At 61.4% G+C, this 20,886-nt stretch overlaps 1 protein-coding gene across 1 annotated transcript; it reads right to left on the reverse strand.

Annotated features, from left to right (window-relative positions):
- Nucleotides 1-2,159: 2,159 nt before the first annotated feature.
- LOC126648009 (arf-GAP with coiled-coil, ANK repeat and PH domain-containing protein 1-like) lies at nucleotides 2,160-20,683 on the reverse strand (the record flags this gene model as incomplete). Its single annotated transcript, XM_050330646.1, is given in 20 exon segments — nucleotides 2,160-2,254; nucleotides 3,477-3,528; nucleotides 3,530-3,544; nucleotides 5,369-5,561; nucleotides 7,165-7,171; nucleotides 7,594-7,699; nucleotides 8,786-8,884; nucleotides 9,734-9,790; nucleotides 10,689-10,801; nucleotides 11,497-11,571; nucleotides 12,356-12,451; nucleotides 13,097-13,141; nucleotides 14,324-14,507; nucleotides 15,084-15,142; nucleotides 15,532-15,585; nucleotides 15,834-15,953; nucleotides 16,934-16,954; nucleotides 16,957-16,993; nucleotides 20,632-20,650; nucleotides 20,653-20,683. Coding segments are annotated over 20 exon segments (1,478 nt in total), but the record flags the coding sequence as incomplete, so codon positions are not given.
- Nucleotides 20,684-20,886: the final 203 nt, after the last annotated feature.

The following is a 20,886-nucleotide window of genomic DNA, read 5'->3' on the forward strand; positions in this document are numbered from 1 at the left end:
CCCAAGCCCCTCCCCTTCACCTCAAACCACACCCATTTACCCCAAACCACACCCATTTACCCCAAGCCCCACCCATTCACCCCAAGCCCCTCCCCTTCACATAAAACCACACCCTTTTACCCAAACCCCACCCATTCACCCCAAGCCCCTCCCCTTTACCCCAAACCACACCCATTTACCCCAAACCACACCCATTTACCCCCAAGCCACACCCATTTACCCCAAGCCCCTCCCCTTTACTCCAAACCACACCCATTTACTCAAACCCCTCCCCTTTACCCCAAACCACACCCATTCACCCCAAGCCCCACCCATTTACATCAAACCACACCCATTTACCCCAAACCACACCCATTTACTCAAACCCCTCCCCGTTACCCCAAACCACACCCATTTACCCAAGCCCCTCCCATTTACCCCAAACCACACCCATTTACCCCAAGCCCCTCCCATTTATCTCAAACCACACCCATTTACCCCAAACCACGCCCATTTACTCAAGCCCCTCCCCTTCACCTCAAACCACACCCATTTACCCCAAGCCCCTCCCCTTTACCTGAAACCACACCCATTTACCCAAGCCCCTCCCCTTTACCCCGAACCACACCCATTTACCCCAAGCCCCTCCCCTTTACCTGAAACCACACCCATTCACCCCAAACCACACCCATTTACCCCCAAGCCACACCCATTTACCGAAGCCCCTCCCATTTATCTCAAACCACACCCATTTACCCCAACCCCACCCATTTACTCTCAAGCCCCACCCTTCCACCTCAAGCCCCGCCCCATTACCGCGAGCCCTGCCCCTTCCCAAAGCCCCGCCCCCCCTTTCTCCGCCCTACCTGCATTTGTGGTCCCGCGATGGGCGGGGTCGGGCTGGGGGCGGAGGCCAGCGCGGGGCGGGGCCTTGGCGTGGTGGGCGGGCTTGAGGCGACCCCTCCTCCCCTCCTCCTCCTCCTGGGAGCCCCCTCAGGAATTTCTTCTCCACGTAGCTTGGCTCGGATCCAATCTCCCGTTGCACCCTGGGGGTTGGGGGGTTTTGGGGGTCTGGGAGGGTCTGGGGCTCGGGGAATCTTGGGGGTCCTGGGGAAATGAGGGTCCTGGGGGCGGTCTGGGGGGGGGTCTTAGGTAAGGTCTAGGGGTAGATGGGGGTCCTGGGGGGCGTCTTGGGGGAGTCCGAGGGGAAATGGGGGTCCTGAGGGGGGTCTTGGAGGGGTCTGGGGGGGTTCCAGGGTGGTCCCAGAGGAATTCCAGGGGGTCTCAGGGGATCCCAGGGTGGTCTTGGGGGGTCCCAGGGGGTCCCAGGGTGGTCCCAGGAGGTTTTAGGGGATTTCAGGGGTTCCCAGGGGGTCCCAGGGGGTTTTAGGGGCTTCCAGGGTGGTCTCAGAGGGTTCCAGGGTGTCTCAGGGTATCCCAGGGTGGTCCTGGGGGGTCCCAGGGGGTCCCAGGGTGGTCCCAGGGGGTTTTAGGGGCTTCCAGGGTGGTCTCAGAGGATTCCAGGGTGTCTCAGGGGTGGTCCCAGGGTGGTTTAGGAGGTTCCAGGGTGGTCCCAGGGTGGTCCCAGAGTGGTTTAGGAGGTCCCAGGGTGGTCCCAGGGGGTCTTGGGTGTCCCAGGGTGGTCCCAGGGTGGTCCCAGGGGGTTTTAGGGGCTTCCAGGGGGTCCCAGGGTAGTTCCAGGGGGTTTTGGGGGGTTCCAGGAGGGTCCCAGGGTGGTCCCAGGGTGTTTTAGGGGCTTCCAGGGGGTCCCAGGGTGGTCCCAGGGGGTTTTAGGGGATTTCAGGGGTCCCAGGGGGTCCCAGGGTGGTCCCAGGGTCGTTTAGGAGGTTCCAGGGTGGTCCCAGGGGGTTTTGGGGGATTCCAGGGGGTCCCAGGGGGTTCCAGAGGCTTCCAGGGTGTTTTAGGGGCTTCCAGGGTGGTCTCAGAGGGTCCCAGGGTGGTCCCAGAGTGGTCCCAGGGTGGTCCCAGGGGGTTTTGGGGACTTCCAGGGGGTCCCAGGGTGGTCCCAGGGTCATTTAGGAGGTTCCAGGGTGGTCCCAGGGGTTTTGGGGGTTCCAGGGGGTCCCAGGGGTTTTGGGGGTTTCAGGGGTCTCAGGGTGGTCCCAGGTGGTCCTGGGGGTCCCTGCCCCCATGGAGGGCTGCAGGGGTGGGGGTCTCACCGGGAGCAGCCGGGGGGGGGTCTCTTCACCCCCATCTCCTCCACCCTGGCCTCGTAGATGCCGTTCAGGACCCCGTTCCCCAACTCGCACATCAACTGGGGGGACCCCCCCCCAAAAAAAAGATCACCTGGGGGCCCTCCGACCCCCAGCACCCCCAAACCCCCAAGAGCCCCCCAGTTCCCCCAGGGACCCCCAAGACCCCCAAGAGACCCCAACACCCCCAGGGACCCCCAAGAGACCCCCCAGCACCCCAGGGACCCCCAACCCCCCAACACCCCCAGGGACCCCAAACCCCCCAACACCCCCAGGGACCCCCCCAGCACCCCCAGGAGACCCCCAAGAAACCCCCAGTACCCCCAGAGACCCCCAAATCCCCCCAGCACTTCAGGGACCCCCACCAGCACCCCCAGGGACCCCCAAAACCCCCAAGAGACCCCCAGCACTCCAGGGACCCCTCAGCACCCCCAGGGACCCCAAGAGCCCCCAGCACCCCCAAGGACCCCCAAGACCCCCAAAACCACTCCCAGCACCTCAGGGACCCCAAGAGACCCCCCCCAGTTGCCCCCAGGGACCCCCAAAACCCCCAAGAGACCCCCAGCATCTCAGGGACCCCCAAGAGACTCCCCCAGCACCCCCAGGGACCCCAAAACCCCCAAGAGACCCCCTCAGCACCTCAGGGACCCCCAAGAGATCCCCTCAGTACCCCCAGGGACCCCCCAGCACCCCCAGGGACCCCCAAGAGACCCCCAAGCACCCCTAGGAACCCCCAAAATCCCCCAAGAGACCCCCAGCACCCCTAGGGACCCCCAAACTCCCCCAACACCCCAGGGACCCCCAAGAGACCCCCAAGCACCCCTAGGAACCCCCAAGACCCCCAAGAGACCCCCCAGCACCTCCAGGGACCCCCCCAACACCCCAGGACTTCAGGACCCCCAAGACCGCCCCCCAACACCCCCAGGGACCCCTCAAGACCCCCAAGAGACCCCCTCAGCACCCTCAGGGACTCCCAGCACCCCTGACCCCTCAGACCCCCAAGAGACTCCCCAGTCCCCCCCAGTACCCCAGGACCCCCAAGAGCCCCAGCATCCCCAGGACCTCCAAGACTCACCCCCAAGAGACCCCCCAGTACCCCCAGGACCCCAAGACCCCCAGCCCCCAGGACCCCAAGGGCCCTCAGCACCCCAGGGACCCCCTCAGCACCCCAGGGACCCTCAAGACCCCCAGCTCCCCAGGGACCCCAAGACCCCCAAAACCCTCCCAGCACCCCCAGGGACCCCCAAGAGCCCTCCCAGTTGCCCCCTAGCTTGCCCCAGTTACCTTCACCAGTTCGGGCTCCCACGAGTCCAACGTCAGCGAGCGAACCTTGAGAGTGAACCCCCAAACTCCTGGGGGAATTTGGGGGTCAAAGGGTCCCTGGGGGTCTGGGGGTTTTGGGGGTCCCTGAGGGTGCTGGGATCCCTTTGGGTAGGTTTGGGTGTCCCAGGGTGGATTTTTTGGGGGTTTTGGATTTTTTGGGGGTTGGATTTTTGGGGGTTTGGATTTTTGGGGTTTGGATTTTGGGGGTCTTGGATTTTGGGGGTCTTGGATTTTGGGGGTTTGGATTTTGGGGGCTTTGGATCTTTGGGGGTTGGATCTTTGGTGGGCTTTGACTTTGTGGATTTTGACTTTTGGGGGTTGGGACTTTCTGGGGTCTTGGACTTTTGGGATGGCTCTGACTTTGGGGCGTTGATCTTTGAGGATCTTGGATTTTGGGGCTTGACTTTTGGGGGCTTTGTGTCTTCGAGTGGTTTTGGGATCTTGGGGGTCCTTGATTCTGGGGGCCTGGACTTTAGGGGTTGATCTTTAGGGGTTGATCTTCTGGGGAGGCCTTGGATTTTAGGGGTTGGATTTTTGGGGGTGGATTTTTGGGGGCTTGGATTTCTGGGGGCTTTGGATTTTTGGGGGTTTTGATTTTTGGGGGTTTTGATTTTTGGGGAGGGGTTGGATTTTTGGGGGTTGAATTTTTGGGGGGGGTTGGATTATTTTGGGGGGTTTTGGATTTTTTTGGATTTTTTGGGGTTTTTTGGGGTGTTTTTGGGGTCAGGGGTGCCCGTTTTGGGGGTCTCCTCACCGGTGGATGCCGGAGCAGTGGATGCACAGGGGGATGCCCAGGTTTGGGACCCCGGGGGGGTTTGGGACCCCTCTGGGTGTGTTTGGGATCCCTCTGGGTGGATTTGGGTGGGGTTTGATGCCCTGGGTGGGTTTGGGTGCCCTGGGTGGATTTTTTGGGGGATTTTGGATTTTTTGGGGGTTTTTTTGGGGTTTTTGGGGTCAGGGGTGCCCGTTTTTGGGGTGCCCTCACCGGTGGATACCGGAGCAGTGGATGCACAGGGGGATGCCCAGGTTTGAGACCCCGGGGGGGTTTGGGTGGGGTTTGATACCCTGGGTGGGTTTGGGTGCCCCGGGATGGATTTTTTGGGGTTTTTTGGGGGGTTTTTGGGGTCGGGGTGCCCGTTTTGGGGGTCTCCTCACCGGTGGATGCCGGAGCAGGGGATGCACAGGGGGATGCCCAGCTTTGGGACCCCGGGGGGGTTTTGGTGGGGTTTTGGTGTCCCGGGATGGATTTTTTTGGATTTTTTGGGATTTTTTGGGGGTTTTTGGGGTCAGGGGTGCCCGTTTTGGGGGTCTCCTCACCGGTGGATGCCGGAGCAGTGGATGCACAGGGGGATGTTGAATTGGGACCCCGGGGGGTTTGGGTGAGGTTTGGGTGGGTTTGATGCCCTGGGGTGGATTTTTTCAGGGGATTTTGGATTTTTTTGGATTTTTTTTGATTTTTTTGGGGGTTTTTGGGGTCAGGGGTGCCCGTTTTGGGGGTCTCCTCACCGGTGGATGCCGGAGCAGTGGATGCACAGGGGGATGTTGAACTGGGACCCCGGGGGGGGTTGGGTGGGTTTTGATACCCTGGGTGGGTTTGGGTGCCCCGGGATGGTTTTTTTTGGATTTTTTTTGATTTTTTTTAGGGTTTTTGGGGTCAGGGGTGCCCGTTTTGGGGTCTCCTCACCAGTGGATGCCAGAGCAGGGGATGCACAGGGGGATGCCCAGGTTTGGGACCCCGGGGGGGTTTGGGTGGGGTTTGATACCCTGGGTAGGTTTGGGTACCCCGGGATGGATTTTTTGGGGTTTTTTTGGGGTTTTTGGGGTCAGGGGTGCCCGTTTTGGGGTCTCCTCACCGGTGGATGCCCGAGCAGTGGATGCACAGGGTGATGCCCAGGTTCACGCTGGCCCACTCGGGGTGGGGGGCTCGGCAGTCGCAGCAGCTCCCGTTGCCCTCCGGCCCCAGCACCGCCCCCAGCACCTCCCACTCGGGGGGGGGGCCACGGGTGGGACCCCCCGACCCCGGCACCGACCACGCCCTCTCGGGGGCTGGGGAGAGGGGGTTAAACAAGGGGGGGGAAGGGGCGTTGGGAGAGGTTTTGGGGTCCCAAATCCCGCCCTCGGGAGGGTTTTGGGGTGCCCAGTCCCACCCAGAGAGGATTTGGGGGTCCCTTTTCTACCCAAAGAGGGGTTGGGGGTTCCTGATACCCCCAGAAAGGGTTTTGGGGTCCCCAGTCCCACCCAAAGAGAGTTTTGGGGTCCCTTTCCCACTCACAGAGGATTTGGGGGTCCCCAGTCCTACCCAAAGAGGGGTTTGGGGTCCCCAGTCCCACCCAAAGAAGGGTTTGGGGGTCCCTGATCCCACCCAAAGTGGGTTTTGGGGTCCCTTTCCCATTCACAGAGGATTTGGGGGTCCCCAATCCCACCCAAAGAAGGGTTTGGGGGTCCCTGATCCCACCCAAATGGGGTTTTAGGGTTCCCAATCCCACCCAAAGTGGGTTTTGGGGTCCCTGATCCTCCCCAAAGAGAGTTTTGGGGTCCCTTTCCCATCCACAGAGGATTTGGGGGTCCCCAGTCCCACCCAAAGAGGGATTTGGGGGTCCCTTTCCCACCCACAGAGGATTTGGGGGTCCTCAGTCCCACCCAAAGAGGGGTTTTGGGGTCCCTGATCCCACCCAAAGAAGGGGTTTTGGGGTCCCTTATCCCACCCACAGAGGGGTTTTGGGGTGCCCAGTCCCACCCAAAGAGGGGTTTGGGGGTCCCTTTCCCATCCACAGAAGGGTTTTGGGGTCCCTGATCCCACCTCAGGGGGGTTTTAGGGGGGCTCAGGGTGGTTTGAGGGGCTCAGGGTGTTTGGGGGTATTTTGGGAGGGGTTTTTGGGGTACCCACCTGCCCAAAGGGGGTGTTTTGGGGCTCAGGGTTTTAGGGGGTCTCAGGGTGTTTTGGGGGTGCTTTTGGGGTACCCACCTGTCCCTGGGAGGGATTTTGGGGGCTCAGGGATTTTGGGGGTTCTGAGGGTGTTTTGGGGGGTGTTTTTGGGGTACCCACCTGTCCTGGGGAGGGTTTTGGGGGTCTCAGGGTGTTCTGGGAGGGTTTTGGGGGCTCAGGGTATTTTGGGGGGTATTTTTGGGGTACCCACCTGTCCTGGGGGGTTTTGGGGTCTCAGGGTATTTCAGGGGGTGCTTTTTGGGGTACCCACCTGTCCTGGGGGAGGGTTTTGGGGGCTCAGGGGGTTTTGGGGGCTCAGGGTGTTCTGGGAGGGGTTTTGGGGGCTCTAGGGTATTTTGGGGTTCTTCCAGGGTATTTTGGGGGCTCAGGTTGTTTGGGGGCTCAGGGGTTTTCAGGGTGCTGTGAGGACGTTTCCAGGGGGTGTTTTTGGGGTACCCACCTGTCCCTGGGGGCTGGGTGAGGTTGGGGGGCTCAGGGTATTTTGGGGGGTGGTTTTGGGGGGCTCAGGGAGGTTTTGGGGTCTCAGGGTGTTCTGGGAGGGCTTTGGGGGCCTTCAGGGATTTTTGGGGTATTTTGGGAGGGGTTTTTGGGGTACCCACCTGTCCTGGTTTTGGGGGGCTCAGGGTATTTTGGGGGGGTTTGGGGGCTCAGGGTTTTCAGGGGTGCTGAGAACGTTTCAGGAGGTGTTTTTGGGGTACCCACCTTGGCCCTAGGGAGGGTTTTGGGGCGCTCAGGGTGTTTAGGAAGGGTTTTGGGGTACCCACCTGCCCTGGGGGCTTTGGGGATCTCAGGGTATTCTGGGGGTGTTTTGGGGTACCCACCTGGCCCTAGGGGAGGTTTTGGGGGCGCTCAGGGGTTTTCAGGGGTGCTGAGGCACGTTTCAGAGGTGTTTTGGGGTACCCACCTGGCCCGGGGGAGGGAGTTTGGGGGCTCAGGTTGTTCTGGGAGGGGCTTTGCGGGGCTCAGGGGTTTTCAGGGATGCTGAGGACGTTTCAGGGGAGTGTTTTTGGGGTACCCACCTGCCCAGGGAGGAGGTTTTTCAGGGCTCAGGGGGTTTTGGGGGCTCTCAGGGGTTTTCAGGGGTGCTGAGGACGTTTCAGGGGGTGTTTTTGGGGTACCCACCTGCCCTGGGGGAGGTTTTGGGGGGCTCAGGGTGAAGGCCCTGCCGATGCTCGTCTGCACCGCCCGCAGCCACCGGCGCTGCTGCCCCCCCGAATCCGCCTGCAGGACACACAACCTGGGGGGGAAAGGGGGATTTTGGGGGACCCCAGGGGGGTTTGGGGCACCCCCAGAGGGTTTGGGGTCCCTTCCTTATTTTTTTGGGGTCCCTTCCTAATTTTTGGGTCCCTTCCTGATTTTTTCGGGTCCCTTCCTGATTTTTTTGGGGTCCCTTCCTGATTTTTGGACCCCCATCCTGATTTTTTGGGGTCTCTTCCTGATTTTTGGGGGTCCCTTCCTGATTTTTGGACCCCCTTCCTGATTTTTTGGGGTCCCTTCCTGATTTTTTCAGGTCTCTTCCTGATTTTTGGGGGTCCCTTCCTGATTTTTGGGGGTCCCTTCCTGATTTTTTGGGGGGATTTTGGGGTCCCCCCAAAGGGTTCTGGGGTCCCCCCAAGGGGTTTTGGGGTCACTCAGGAGGGATTTGGGGTCTCTTGGGGGGAGATTTGGGGATCCCTGGGGTTGTTTTGGGGATTTTAAAGGGTTTAGGGGATTTTGGGGTCAGGGGATTTTGGAGCCCTCACCTTTGGGGGTCGGGGGGTTTTGGGGTCCCCTCAGATTTTGGGGTCCCCCCAAGGGGTTTTGGGGTCACCCAGGAGGGACTTGGGGTCCCTTTGGGGGAGATTTGGGGATCCCTGGGGTTGTTTTGGGAGGGATTTTAAAGGGTTTTGGGTGGATTTTCGAGGGTCTAGGGGATTTTGGGGCCCCACATTTTCTAGGGGTCAGGGGATTTTGGGGTTCCCTGCTCGAGTTCTAGGGGTCCTCAATGAAGAGGAGCTCTTTGGGGGGTTTTTGGGGCCCTCACTTGGAGGGCGATTCTGAGTTTTGGGAGGGGGAAATTCTTGAAGTTTGGGTGGATTTTAAAGGGTTTGGGGGATTTTGAGCCCTTGGGGTCGGATTTTGGGGTCCTGGTTTTTGGTCCCCTCTAAAGGGTTTTGGGGGTTTTGGGTCACTGAGGGCGATTCGAGTTTTGGGAGGGGGAAATTTTAGTTTGGGTGATTTTAGCGGTTTGGGGGATTTGAGCCCTCTTGGGGTCGGGGATTTTGGGGTCCCCTCGGGTTCTGGGGTCCCCCCAAAGGGTTTTGGGGGGTTTTTTGGGGCTCACTTGGAGGGTGAGAGCACCTCGAAGCAGAAGCGGCTGCTGAGGTCGTGGCAGGGTTTGACGGTGCAGAGCCGAAGATCCTCCACCACCACCGTGGGGGTCCTGGGGAAGACCCCAAAACACCCCAAAACCCCCAAAAACTGGCACCCCAAAAACCCGGGCCCACAAAATGGCACCCCAAAATTACCCCCTAAAAAGTGAAACCCTAAACCTGACCTCTAAAACTGAACCCCAAACCAAACCCAACCCCCAAACCCTTCCTCCAGACCCCCCAAAGACCCCCTCAGACCCCACCCAGTCCCCCAAGACCCCCAAGAACCCCCCAAACCCCTCCCCAGCCCTCCCTAAACCCCCAAGACCCCCCTTGAGCCTCCACCCCCTAAGCCTCCTAATACCTCCCAAACCCTAATCCCCCAAGACCCCCCTAAATCCCCCAAAGACCCCCTAAACCCCACCCAGCCCCCTAAGACCCCCAAGACCCCCAAATCCTCCCAAAGACCCCTCAGACCCCCACAGACACTCCAAAGTCCCCACCCAACCCTCCCAAACCCCACCCAGCCCCCTAAACCCCCAAGAACCCCCTTGAGCCCCCCAAGACCCCCTAGACCCCCTAAACCCCCCAAGACCTCTCCAAAGCCCCCAAACCCCCCCAGACCCCCCCAAAAACCCCCCAGACCCCCACCCAGCCCCCAAAACCCCCCAAGACCCCCCACAGACCCCCACATCCCGACCCACCTCCCAAACCCCACTCCAGACCCTCCCAAACCCCACCCAGCTCCCCCCAAACCCCACCCAGACCCCCCAAAGCCCCCAACCCCACCCAGCCCCCCCCAAGACCCCCCAGACCCCCCCAGCCTCCGCAGACCCCCACTCGCCCACAGACCCCAACTCACCCAGCCCCCCAAAACCCTCCACAGACCCCCATCCAAGACTTCCCTAGCTCTCCCAGACCCACCCGGGCCCGGTTTCAGGTAGACCAGTTGGTTGTTCCTGATGAAGAACCAGCGCCTGGGGGAGGGGAACAAAGAGACCCCAAATTGGGGTGGGGGGTAGAGACAAGGGGTGCAGGGAGACCCAAAACCTCGGAGGGGACCCCAAACCCACACAGGGGGACTCACAAATCCTCTTTGGGGGCTGCAGAGAGGGAATTTGGGGTGGTTTTGGGGGTCCTGGGGGATTTGGGGTGTGATTCGGGGTGTGGATTCTGGGGTTTTGGGGCATTTTGGGGGGCGTTTTGGGGGGTTCTGGGGTGTATTTGGGGTATTTTGGGGGTAGTTTTGGGGGGTTCCATGGTGCACTGGGGGGTGTTTTGGGGTATTTGGGGGGTTCCAGAGGATACTGGGGGGTGTTTTGGGGTGGTTTTGGGGCGTTTTGGGCTGTTTTGAGGGTTCCAAGGTGGATTTGGGGGCTGTTTTGGGGTGGTTTTGTGGCGATTGGGGGTATTTTGGGCTATTTTGGGTTGGTTTTGGGTTGTTTTTCAGGTGGTTTTGGGGTGGTTTTGGGGTGGTTTGGGGTGGTTTTAGGGTGCTTTGGGGTGCTTTGGGCTATTTTGAGTTGGTTTTGGGGTGGTTTGGGGTGGTTTTGGTTGGTTTTGGGGTGGTTTTAGGGTGGTTTTAGGGTGTTTTGGGGTATTTTGGGCTATTTTGGGTTGGTTTTGGGGTGGTTTGGGGTGGTTTTGGTGGTTTTGGGGTGGTTTTGTGGTGGTTTCAGGGTGGTTTTGGGGTATTTTGGGCTATTTGGGGTTGGTTTTGAGTTGTTTTTAGGGTGGTTTTAGGGTGGTTTGGGGGTATTTGGGTTGTTTTGGGGTGTTTGGGGGTATTTTGGGGTGGTTTTGGGGTATTTTGGGGTGGTTTTGGGGTGTTTTGAGGTGTTTTTGGGGTATTTTGGGGGTGGTTTTTTTGGGTACCTGCTCCAGGTGCGGAAGGCGTTGCTGGCTCTCTTGTACAGGTAACCCTCCATGGGCGGGGCCTCAGGCCCCGCCTCCTCCAAGACCCCGCCCACCGCCTCCTGTGATAGGTCCTGGGGGGTTGTCCGTCATCATGGCCCCGCCCACAACCTCCTGGCCCCGCCCCCTTGCTCGTGTTGCCTCCCCATTGGCTGGGGGGGATCAAACCACGCCCCCACCACACATTGAGATGTCAATCAAATAAAGCCCCACCCCCCATGGGCTGTCAATCAACTTTCTGATGAGCTGTCAATCAATGTCTGTCGGGTTGGCCCCGCCCACACCCTCATGTCAATCACAGCTGGCCCCGCCCACACACACCAATCAATCAATCAATCAATCAATCAACTGGTCCGCCCTCCTGTCAATCCAGACTGACCCCGCCCCTTCATGTCACCAATCAGGTGAAGCCCCGCCCACTCACGCGGCCCCGCCCTCACAGCGACCACGCCCACCTCATCAACATAGCCACGCCCCCAAATATCCCAGGCCACACCCCCAAACCCCACAGTTTTGTGCTTTGGCCACGCCCCCTCCCCAGTTTGGTTCCACTCCCTGAATCAGACCACGCCCCCCGAGTCCAGGCCACGCCCCACACCCCCAATAAAACCCCTCCCCCTCCTTTTGGCTCCACCCTTACTGGGTAAGACCACGCCCCATCCATGACCACACCCCCTTTGTCCTGGCCACGCCCCCATGCCCTGGCCACGCCCACCGCCCTGGCCACGCCCACCTCACTGGCCACGCCCACCTCCCTGGCCACGCCCACCTGCTGCATCAGGAGGTGGTGCCGCTGCTCCAGGTCCCGCTGCCGCCGCGCCCCCTCCAGCTCCCACCGCTCCAGCTGGGGGGGAACCCCAAAAATGGGGTCATCCCTGACCCCCAAATCCTTGGGGAACCCCCAGATCCTTGGGGAGCCCCCAAATCCTTGGGGAGCCCCCAAATCCTTGGGGAGCCCCCAAATACCTTGGAAAACCCCAGGAACCCCCAGATCCTTGGGGAGCTCCCAAATCCCTGGGGAGACCCCAAATCCCTGGGGAGCCCCCAAATCCCTGGGGGACTCCCCAAATCCTTGGGGAGTCCCCAAATCCCTGGGGAGCCCCCAAATCCTTGGGGAACCCCCCAAATCCTGGAGAACCCCCCAAATCCTGGAGAACCCCCAAATCCTTGGGGAGCCCCCAAATCCCTGAGGAGCCCCCCTGGACCCTCCAAATCCCTGGGGAGCCCCCAAATCCCTGGAGAACCCCCCAAGTCCTTGGGGAGCCCCCATATCCCTGGGGAACCCCAAATACCTTGGAAACCCCCAGATCCCTGGAGAACCACCCCAAATCCTTGGGGAGCCCCCAAATCCCTGGGCAACCCCCCAGACCCTCCCAGGACCCCCCAAATCCCTGGGGAACCCCCAAATCCCTGGGGCACTCCCCGGATCCCCTCGGGACTCCCCAAATCCCTGGGGAACCCCCAAATCCCTATGGACACCCCCCCCCCGGGGTGGATTTTGGGGGTCCCCTGTGTGTGTAGTGGGAGGGGGTCTCTTGGGAAGGTTTTGGGGGGTTTTTTGGTGTATCCCTGAGAGGTGGGATTGGGGTTTTTTTTGGGGGGGAATGGGGGGGTTTTGGGGGTCCCACCTGCGCCCCCAGGTGGCCCCGGAAGTCGCGGGTCTCGATCTCCCCCTGGTGGCCGCGGGTGTAAAACGCGGCCTGAGCCTCGAGCAGCGACAGCACCTTTGGGTGGGGTGGGGGGACAAGGGGTCAGTGCCACCCCTGGGACCCCCAAAAATCCCTCTCGAGTCACCCAGAGCCTCCTCGGGACCCCCAAATCCCCCTTGGAACACCCAGACCCCACCCAGGACCCCCAGATCCCCCTTGGGACACCCAGACCCACCCAGGACCCCTCAGATCCCCTTGGGAGCCACAGACCCCACCCAGGACCTCTAGATCCCCCTTGGGACACCCAGACCCCACCCAGGACCCCCAAATTCCCCTTGGGACACAGACCCCACCCAAGACCCCCAAATTCCCCTTGGGACCCACAGACCCCACCCAGGACCCCCAAATCCCCCTCAGGACCCACAGACCCCTCCCCCAAATCCCTTCCAAAGACCCCCAAAAACCTCAGAGACCCAGGCACCCCCCAGGTCAACAGGAACCCCAAATACCCCCAGGAGCCCCCAAAATCCCAGCCCAGCATCCCCAAAACCTCTCCAGGGACCCCCAAATCCCTGAGGAAACCCCAAATTCCTCCCCCAGAGACACCACCCCCTCAAATCCCTTCCAGAGAACCCCCAAAAGCCCCCTCAGGAACCCAGGGACCCCCAAAATCCATTTGGACCCCCAAGACCCTCCCAGACCCCCTCAAATCCCACTCACGAACTGCAGAATCTCCGTTTTCTTCTTGTCTTCCATCACGTTGAGCTGAGGGGGAGGTTTAAACCACGCCCCTCATGACCACGCCCATTAAAACCACGCCTCATCATGCCCCACCCCCAGAGACCCCACCCTACAAGTCCCACCCTTCGACCCCACCCTCCCCAAGCCCCACCCCCAGGTGCCACACCCTCGGGCCCCACCCAAAAGCCCCACCCTCCGTGGTTATTCCTGTTCTAGCCCTCGCCCACCCCTCAGGACACGCCCACTCAAGCTCCTCCCCTCCATTCACATTCACCGCTCTAGTCCTGCCCCTCTCGCTCAAGCCCCACCCCCTCAAGCCCCGCCCACCTGCAGGGTGTGCCCCACCCTGGCTGTGGCCACACCCACCCCATTAAGCCCCACCCACTCTATTAAGCCCGCCCACCTGCAGGACATAGTCCAGCCCGGGCTCTGGCCACGCCCACCCCATTAAGCCCCACCCACCCTATTAAGCCCCACCCACCTGCAGGGTGTGCCCCCACCCTGGCTGTGGCCACACCCACCCCATTAAGCCCCACCCACTCTATTAAGCCCGCCCACCTGCAGGACGTAGCCCAGCCCGGGTTCTGGTCACGCCCATCACATTAAGCCCCACCCCTCTGTAAGCCCCGCCCACCTGCAGGGTATGCCCCACCCCGGCTGTGGCCACGCCCACCTCGTTCAAGCCCCGCCCACCTGCAGGGTGTGCCCACCCCTGGCTGTGGCCACGCCACCCCATTAAGCCACACCCACTCTATTAAGCCCCGCCCACCTACAGGGTATGTCCCGCCCCCCTGGCTGTGGCCACACCCACCCCATTAAGCCCACCCACTCTATTAGCCCCGCCCACCTGCAGGACATAGTCCAGCCCTCGGGCTCTGGCCACGCCCACCCATTAAGCCCCACCCACTCTATTAAGCCCCGCCCACCTGCAGGGTGTGCCCCCACCCCTGGCTGTGGCCACGCCCACCCCATTAAGCCCCACCTGCAGGGTATGCCCCACCCCTGGCAGTGGCCACCCATCCATTAAGCCCCACCCACTGTATTAGCCCCGCCACCTGCAGCATAGTCCAACCGGGCTCTGGCCACGCCCACCCATTCGCCCCACCCATCCCATTAGCCCACCCACCTGCAGCACGTAGTCCAGCCCCCGGGTTCTGGCCACGCCCACCCCATTAAGCCCCACCCACTCTATTAAGCCCCGCCCACCTGCAGGACGTAGTCCAGCCCCCGGGCTCTGGCCACGCCCCTGGCCCCGCCCAGCGCCGCCGCCGCCTCCTGAGCCTCCAGGGGGCGCCGTCGCGGCACCTCCGCGTGGTGCTGCAGCGCCCCCTGCAGGGCGTCCAGGGCACGGGCACGGTCCCGGCCCAGCGAGCGGAGACCCCGGAGACCCCTGGAGTGACCCCCAAATTGGGGGGGTGAGAACCCCAACCACAGCCAGACCTCTGGAGTTACCCCCAAATTGGGGGGGTGAGACCCCCAACCACACCCAGACCCCACAGACCCCAAATTGGGGGTTAAATCCCACCCTGAGACCCCCAAACCCCACCCAGACCCCTGGAGTGACCCCAAATTGGGGTTAAATCCCACCCTGAGACCCCCAAACCCCACACAGACCCCTGGAGTGACCCCCAAATTGGGGGTTAAATCCCACCCTGAGACCCCCCCAGACCCCACACAGACCCCCACAGACCCCTGCAATGATCCCAAATTGGGGGTTAAATCCCACCCTGAGACCCCCAAACCACACAGACTCCCCAGAACCCCTTGAATGACCCCAAACTGGGGGGACTGAGACCCCTCAGACCCCACACAGACACCTGGAATGACCCCAAATTGAGGGGGCTGAGACCCCCCCAGACCCCAGAGTCCCCCAAGAGTGACATGGCGGGGGGAACCTCTGCCCTGACCCCCCCCAGAACCCCCGACGACCCCCCCAGAACCCCCAGGACCCCCTGGCCCCACTCACTCCCGGAGCAGGGGCTGGAGGTGCCTCCTGAGGGCGCTCTGGGTGCAGCTCCGCAGCTCCTGGGGGCGGGGCCGAGGAAGAAAAGGGGCGTGGTCAAATCAGAGGAGGCGTGGTCAGACCAGAAAGGGCGTGGCAAAAGACAGGAAGGGGTGTGGTCATGTAAAAAGGGGCGTGGCTTGGCAAACGGTGGGAATTTCGGGAAGGGGCGTGGTCAGGGAGTGGCCTACTCCAAAGAGGGCGTGGTTTTGGGTGGGTGTGGATTTTGTGGGCGTGGCCTGGGTGGGAGGGGCGTGGCCAGCACTGAAAGGGGTGGAGAAAGGCGGGGATTGGGATAGGATGGGGCTTGCGAGGAAGGGGGCGTGGTCTGTGTGAAGAGGGCGTGGTTTTGGGTAGGGGCGTGGTCGGGATGTGGGCGGGGTCCGATGGAAAAGGGGCGTGGCCTGCTGACCTCGTGGCTGTCCATCATCTGCTCCAGGGAGTCACAGAACCTCTCCAGGGCCTCCTGGGGGGTCCCGAGGAGGGTCACGGGGCTCCATCCCTCTACCCCCAAAGACCCCCAACCTTCCCTGAGCCCCCAAAACCTCCAGGGACCCCCAACTCCCCCTCGAGACCCTCCCACCCTGCCCACTCCCATCCCCCAAGACCCCCAATTTGGGGGTTGTTTTTCCTCATCCAGACCCCTCATTTTGGGACACTCCACCCCTTGGACCCCTCCCCCCCCACCCAGGGATTTTGGGGGGGAGGTCTCACCTTCACCAGGGGGCCCCCCCGGGGGGTCCCCGCGAGCTCCCTGAGCCCCGCGGAGAAGGCGCGGCTGGAACATTCCAGAACCCGCCCGGCCTCCAATGCCGCCCAGCACAGTTTGGACACCTGGGGGGGGACCCCAAAATCACCCCAGAAACATCCCAAAATCACCCAGAAAATCATCCCTAAAATCGTCCCAAAAATGATCCCCAAATCACCCCAGAATCCCCCCCAAAACACCCCAAAAATCATCCTACAATCATTCCAAAATCATCCCAAAATCACCCCAAAATCATCCCAAAAATGATCCCAAAATCACCCCAGAATCACCCCCAAAACACCCAGAAAATCATCCTACAATCATTCCAAAATCATCCCAAAATCACCCCAAAAGCACCCCAGAAATCATCCCAAAATCACCTCCAAATCACCCTTAAATCACCCCAAAAATCGTCCCAAAAATGACCCCAAAACCACCCCCAGAATCATCCTAAAATCACCCCAAAAATCATCCCAAAATCACCTCAAAATCTGAGCAGAGTTTGGACACCTGGGGGGACCCCAAAATCACCCCAGAAACACCCCAAAATCACCCCAAAAATCATCCCAAAAGTCATCCCAAAAATCATCCCAAAATCACCTCCAAAATCACCCTAAAATCACCCCAAAAATCATCCCAGAATTACCCCAAAAACACCCCCAAAATCATCCTAAAATCACCCCAAAAATCATCCCAAAACCACCTCAAAATCTGAGCAGAGTTTGGACACCTGAAGGGACTAAAAATCACTAAACTTTAAAATCACTAAAAAAGTGTCAAAATTATCCCCAAATCACCCCCAAAAATCACCCCAAAATCACCCCCAAAACACCCCAAAATCACCCCAAAACCACCCCAAAATTACCCCAAAAATCATGCAAAAATCACCCCAAAACCTGAGCACACCTCGGATACACCTGGGGGGGACCCCCAAAAACCCACCCAGGGTCACCCCAAAGCCCCCCAACCCCCTCTCCCCAGGACCCCCAATCCATTCCCTCCTCAAACACCTGGATCCCCCCACCCCAAGATTTTGGGGTGTCCCCCTGATTTTGGGGTCCCCCACCTTCTCCAGGTGGGTCTCGGAGATTCGGCCACGTCGGACTCGGCCTCTTCTACAGCCGCCCTGGGGGGGGTTTGGGGGTGATTTTGGGGGTCACTGAGGGGTTTTGGGAGTCAGGGGGTCAGGGAGGTCCTGGGGTGTTTGGGGTGATTTTGGGGGTCACTGAGGGGGTTTGAGGGGTCAGGAGGGGCTGGGGGTGATTTTGAGGGTCACTGAGGGGTTTGGGGAGGGGCTGGGGGTGATTTTGGGGGTCACTGAGGGGTTTGGGGGTCAGAGGGGCTTGGGAAGGGGCTGGGGGATCATTTTGGGGGTCACTGAGGGGGTTTGGGGATCAGGGAGGGTCAAGGAGGGTCTTGGGGGTGTTTTGGGAGTGATTTTGGGAGGGGTCACTGAGAAGGGGTTTGGGGAGGCTCAGGGAAGGGTCCTGGGGGTGTTTGGGGAGTGATTTTGAGGGGGTCACTGAGGGGTTTGGGGGGGTCAGAGGGTCAGGGAGGGTCCTGGGGGTGTTTGGGGAGCATTTTGGGGTCACTGAGGGGTTTGGGGGGTCAGAGGGTCAGGAGGCTGGTTGGGGGCGATTTTGGGGGTCACTGAGGGGTTTGGGGGGTCAGAGGGTCAGGGAAGGGTGCGCTGGGGGTGATTTTGGGGTCACTGAGGGGTTTGGGGGTCAGGGGGGGCTTGGGAAGGGGCTGGGGGTGTCTAGAGAGGGTCACTGAGGGGTGGAGTGATCAGGAGGGTCCTGGGGGGTTGGGAGTGATTTGGGGGTCACTGAGGGGTTTGGGGGTCAGAGAGGCTTGGGAAAGGGCTGGGGGTGATTTTGGGGTCACTGAGGGGTTTGGGGGCAGATTTTGGGGGTCACTGAGGGGTTTGGGGGTCAGAGGGGGTCAGGGAGGGTCCTGGGTGTGTTTGGGGCGATTTTGGGGTCACTGAGGGGTTTGGGGGTCAGGGGGTCAGGAGGGTCCTGGGTGTGTTGGGGGCGATTTTGGGGTCACTGAGGGGGTTTGGGGGTCAGAGGGCTTGGGAAGGGGCTGGGGGTGATTTTGGGGGTCACTGAGGGGGTTTGGGGGTCAGGGAGAGAGGTCCTGGGGGTGTTTGGGGTGATTTTGGGGGTCACTGAGGGGTTTGGGGGTCAGGAGGGGCTGGGAGTGATTTTGGGGGTCACTGAGGGGCTTTGGGAGAGGTCAGAGAGGGTCCTGGGTGTGTTTGGGGTGATTTTGGGGGTCACTGAGGGGTTTGGGGGTCAGGAGGGCTGGGAAGTGATTTTGGGGGTCACTGAGGGGGCTTTGGGGATCAGAGGTCAGGGAGGGTCCTGAGGGCTTGGGGGTGATTTTGGGGGTCACTGAGGGGTTTGAGGGGTCAGGAGGGTCCTGGGTGTGTTTGGGAGTGATTTTGGGGTCACTGAGGGGTTTGGGGGTCAGGGAGGGGCTGGGGAGTGATTTTGGGGGTCACTGAGGGGTTTGGGGGCTCAGGGAGGGTCCTGGGGTGTTGGGGTGATTTTGGGGTGAGTTTTGGGGTGTTTGGGGGTCCTGAAAGTGATTTGGGGGATTCGGAGTTTTGGGGGTCCAGGGTGGTTCCTGAGAGGGATTTGGGAGGATCCAGGAGAAGGGTGGATTTGGGGGTGCCAGGATGGGTTCAGGGGTCAGGGAGGTGAAGGGGTGGATTTGGGGTCTTGGATGGGTCAGGGGTGATTTTGGGGGTCGTGGGGGTTTGAGGGCCACTTTTGGGGTGTTTTGGGGGTCTGGGGGTTAGAGTGATTTGGGTGATCTTGGGGGTTGGGGGTGGGATTTGGGGTGATTTAGGGAGTTAGGGTGTGATTTGGGGTGATTTTGGGGGTCTTGGGTGAGTCAGGGGTGATTTTGGGGGGGTCTCGGGGTTTTGAGGGTCACTTTTGGGGTGTTTTGGGGTCCCAGGCGTGTCAAGGACTGGTTTTTGGGGTGATTTGGGGCCCCCGGGTGTTTCGGAGTTGCTTCGGAGGTGCCACCACAGGACACGTTTTTTGGGGGAGGGGAGGGGAAGGAAATTGGGGGAGGCCCCAAAAACGACTGCTTGTGGTGGGGGGTCCAGGGGGCTCTCAGGGGAATGCTGAAGGTGGGAGGAGGTCTCAGGGGGTCCTGGGGGGTGCTGAGGGTGGGGGGTGGTCCCAAGGGGGTCCTGGGGGTCTCAGAGTGACGCAGAGCGCAGGTTGGGGTCACCAGAGGTCACAGGTGCCCTCTCCCCACCGTCCCATTTCCTGCCCCTCCCCACCAACCTGCGGTGGGAAACCACTTCCTTTGGGGAGGGAGGGGAAGGGGGGTCCTGGGGGGCTTAGGGGTGTCCTGGGAGGGTTTGGGGGTCCTGGAGAGGTCTAGGAGGGTTTGGGGGAGGTTTGGGGTGTCCTGAGGGAGTCTGGGGGTCTCAGAGTGATGCTGAGGGTGGGGGTCCTGGAGTGTCCCGGGAGGTCCCGGGGTCTGGGGTCCGGGGGTCTGGGGTCCCAGAGTGATGCTGAGTGGGGGGTGTCCCGTGGGGTCTCTGGGGTCCCGGGAGTCCTGGGGATCCCAGAGTGATGCTGAGGGTGGGGGTTCCAGGGGGTTCCTGGGGGTCTCAGGGGATCCTGAGTGGGGGTCCCAGGGGTCCTAGGGGTCCTAGCGGGGTCTCAGAGTGATGTTGAGTGTGGGGGTGTCTTGGGGGTCCCAGGTGGTCTCAGGGTTCAGAGGATTGGGGTGTCCTGGGGTCCTCAGGGGGTCTCAGAGTGATGCTGAGTGTGGGGGTCCCGGGGGTCTCGGGGGTCTCAGGGGGATCCTGAGTGTGGGGGGTCCTGGGGGTCCTCAGGGGGTCTCAGAGTGGTGCTGAGTGTGGGGGTCCTGGGGGTCTCAGAGTGATGCTGAGTGTGGGGGTCCAGGGGGTCTCAGAGTGATGCTGAGTGTGGGGGTGTCCTGAGGGGTCCTGGGGTCCCGGGGGTCTCAGGGGTCTCAGAGTGATGCTGAGTGTGGGGGTCCTGGGGGATCCCGGGGGTCCTGGGGTGTCCGGGGGGTCCTGTGGGGGTCCTAGGGGGTCTCACAGTGATGCTGAGTGTGGGGGTGTCCTGAGGGGTCCCGGGGTCCTGGGGTCCTGAGGGGTCCCGGGGCTCTCAGAGTGATGCTGAGTGTGGGAGGATCCGGGGGTCCGGGGTCCTGAGGGGGTCCTGGGGGTCTCAGAGTGATGCTGAGTGTGGGGGTCCCGAGGGGTCCTGGGGTCTCAGAGTGATGCTGAGTGTGGGGGTGTCCTGGGGTGTCTCGCGGGGGTCTCAGGGGATCCTGAGTGTGGGGGTCCCGGGGGTCCTGGGGGTCTCAGAGTGATGCTGAGTGTGGGGGTCCTGGGGTGTCCTGGGGGTCCCTGTGGGGGTCCTGGGGTCTCACAGTGATGCTGAGTGTGGGGGTGTCCTGAGGGGTCCCAGGGGTCCTGAGGGGGTCCTGGGCGTCCTGGGGGTCTCAGAGTGATGCTGAGTGTGGGGTTGTCCTGAGGGGTCCTGGGGTCTCAGGGGGTCCTGGGGGTCTCAGAGTGATGCTGAGTGTGGGGTTGTCCTGAGGGGTCCTGGGGTCTCGGGGGTCCTGGGGTCTCAGAGTGATGCTGAGGTGAGAGTGTCCCGAGGGGTCTCGGGGTCCTGGGGTCCAGGGGTCTCAGGGATGCTGAGTGTGGGGGTGTCCTGAGGGGTCCAGGGGGTCTCGGGGGTCCCGGGCGGGTTGTACCTGAACCAGGGCGAGTCCTCAGACACTCCTCGAAGTTCAACTTCACGGTCATGGCTTGGGGGATGGGGGTCCTGGGGGTCCCGTGACAGGGGAAGGGTCCCAGGGGGTCCTGGGGGTCCTGGGTCGGGGCCGTGGCGGTGCCAGGACGTGGCTGGTGCCGACGGGGCTGAGGCGGCTCCGCCCCGGGGAGGACACGGGGGGAGGACACGGGGGGAAATGAGGGGGATTTGGGGGGTTTGGGGGATTTGGGGGTTT

The sequence above is a fragment of the Myiozetetes cayanensis genome, unplaced genomic scaffold (assembly GCF_022539395.1).
Source record: "Myiozetetes cayanensis isolate MyiCay16 unplaced genomic scaffold, myiCay2020 scf421, whole genome shotgun sequence".
In the NCBI taxonomy this organism is placed as follows: Eukaryota; Metazoa; Chordata; class Aves; order Passeriformes; family Tyrannidae; genus Myiozetetes; species Myiozetetes cayanensis.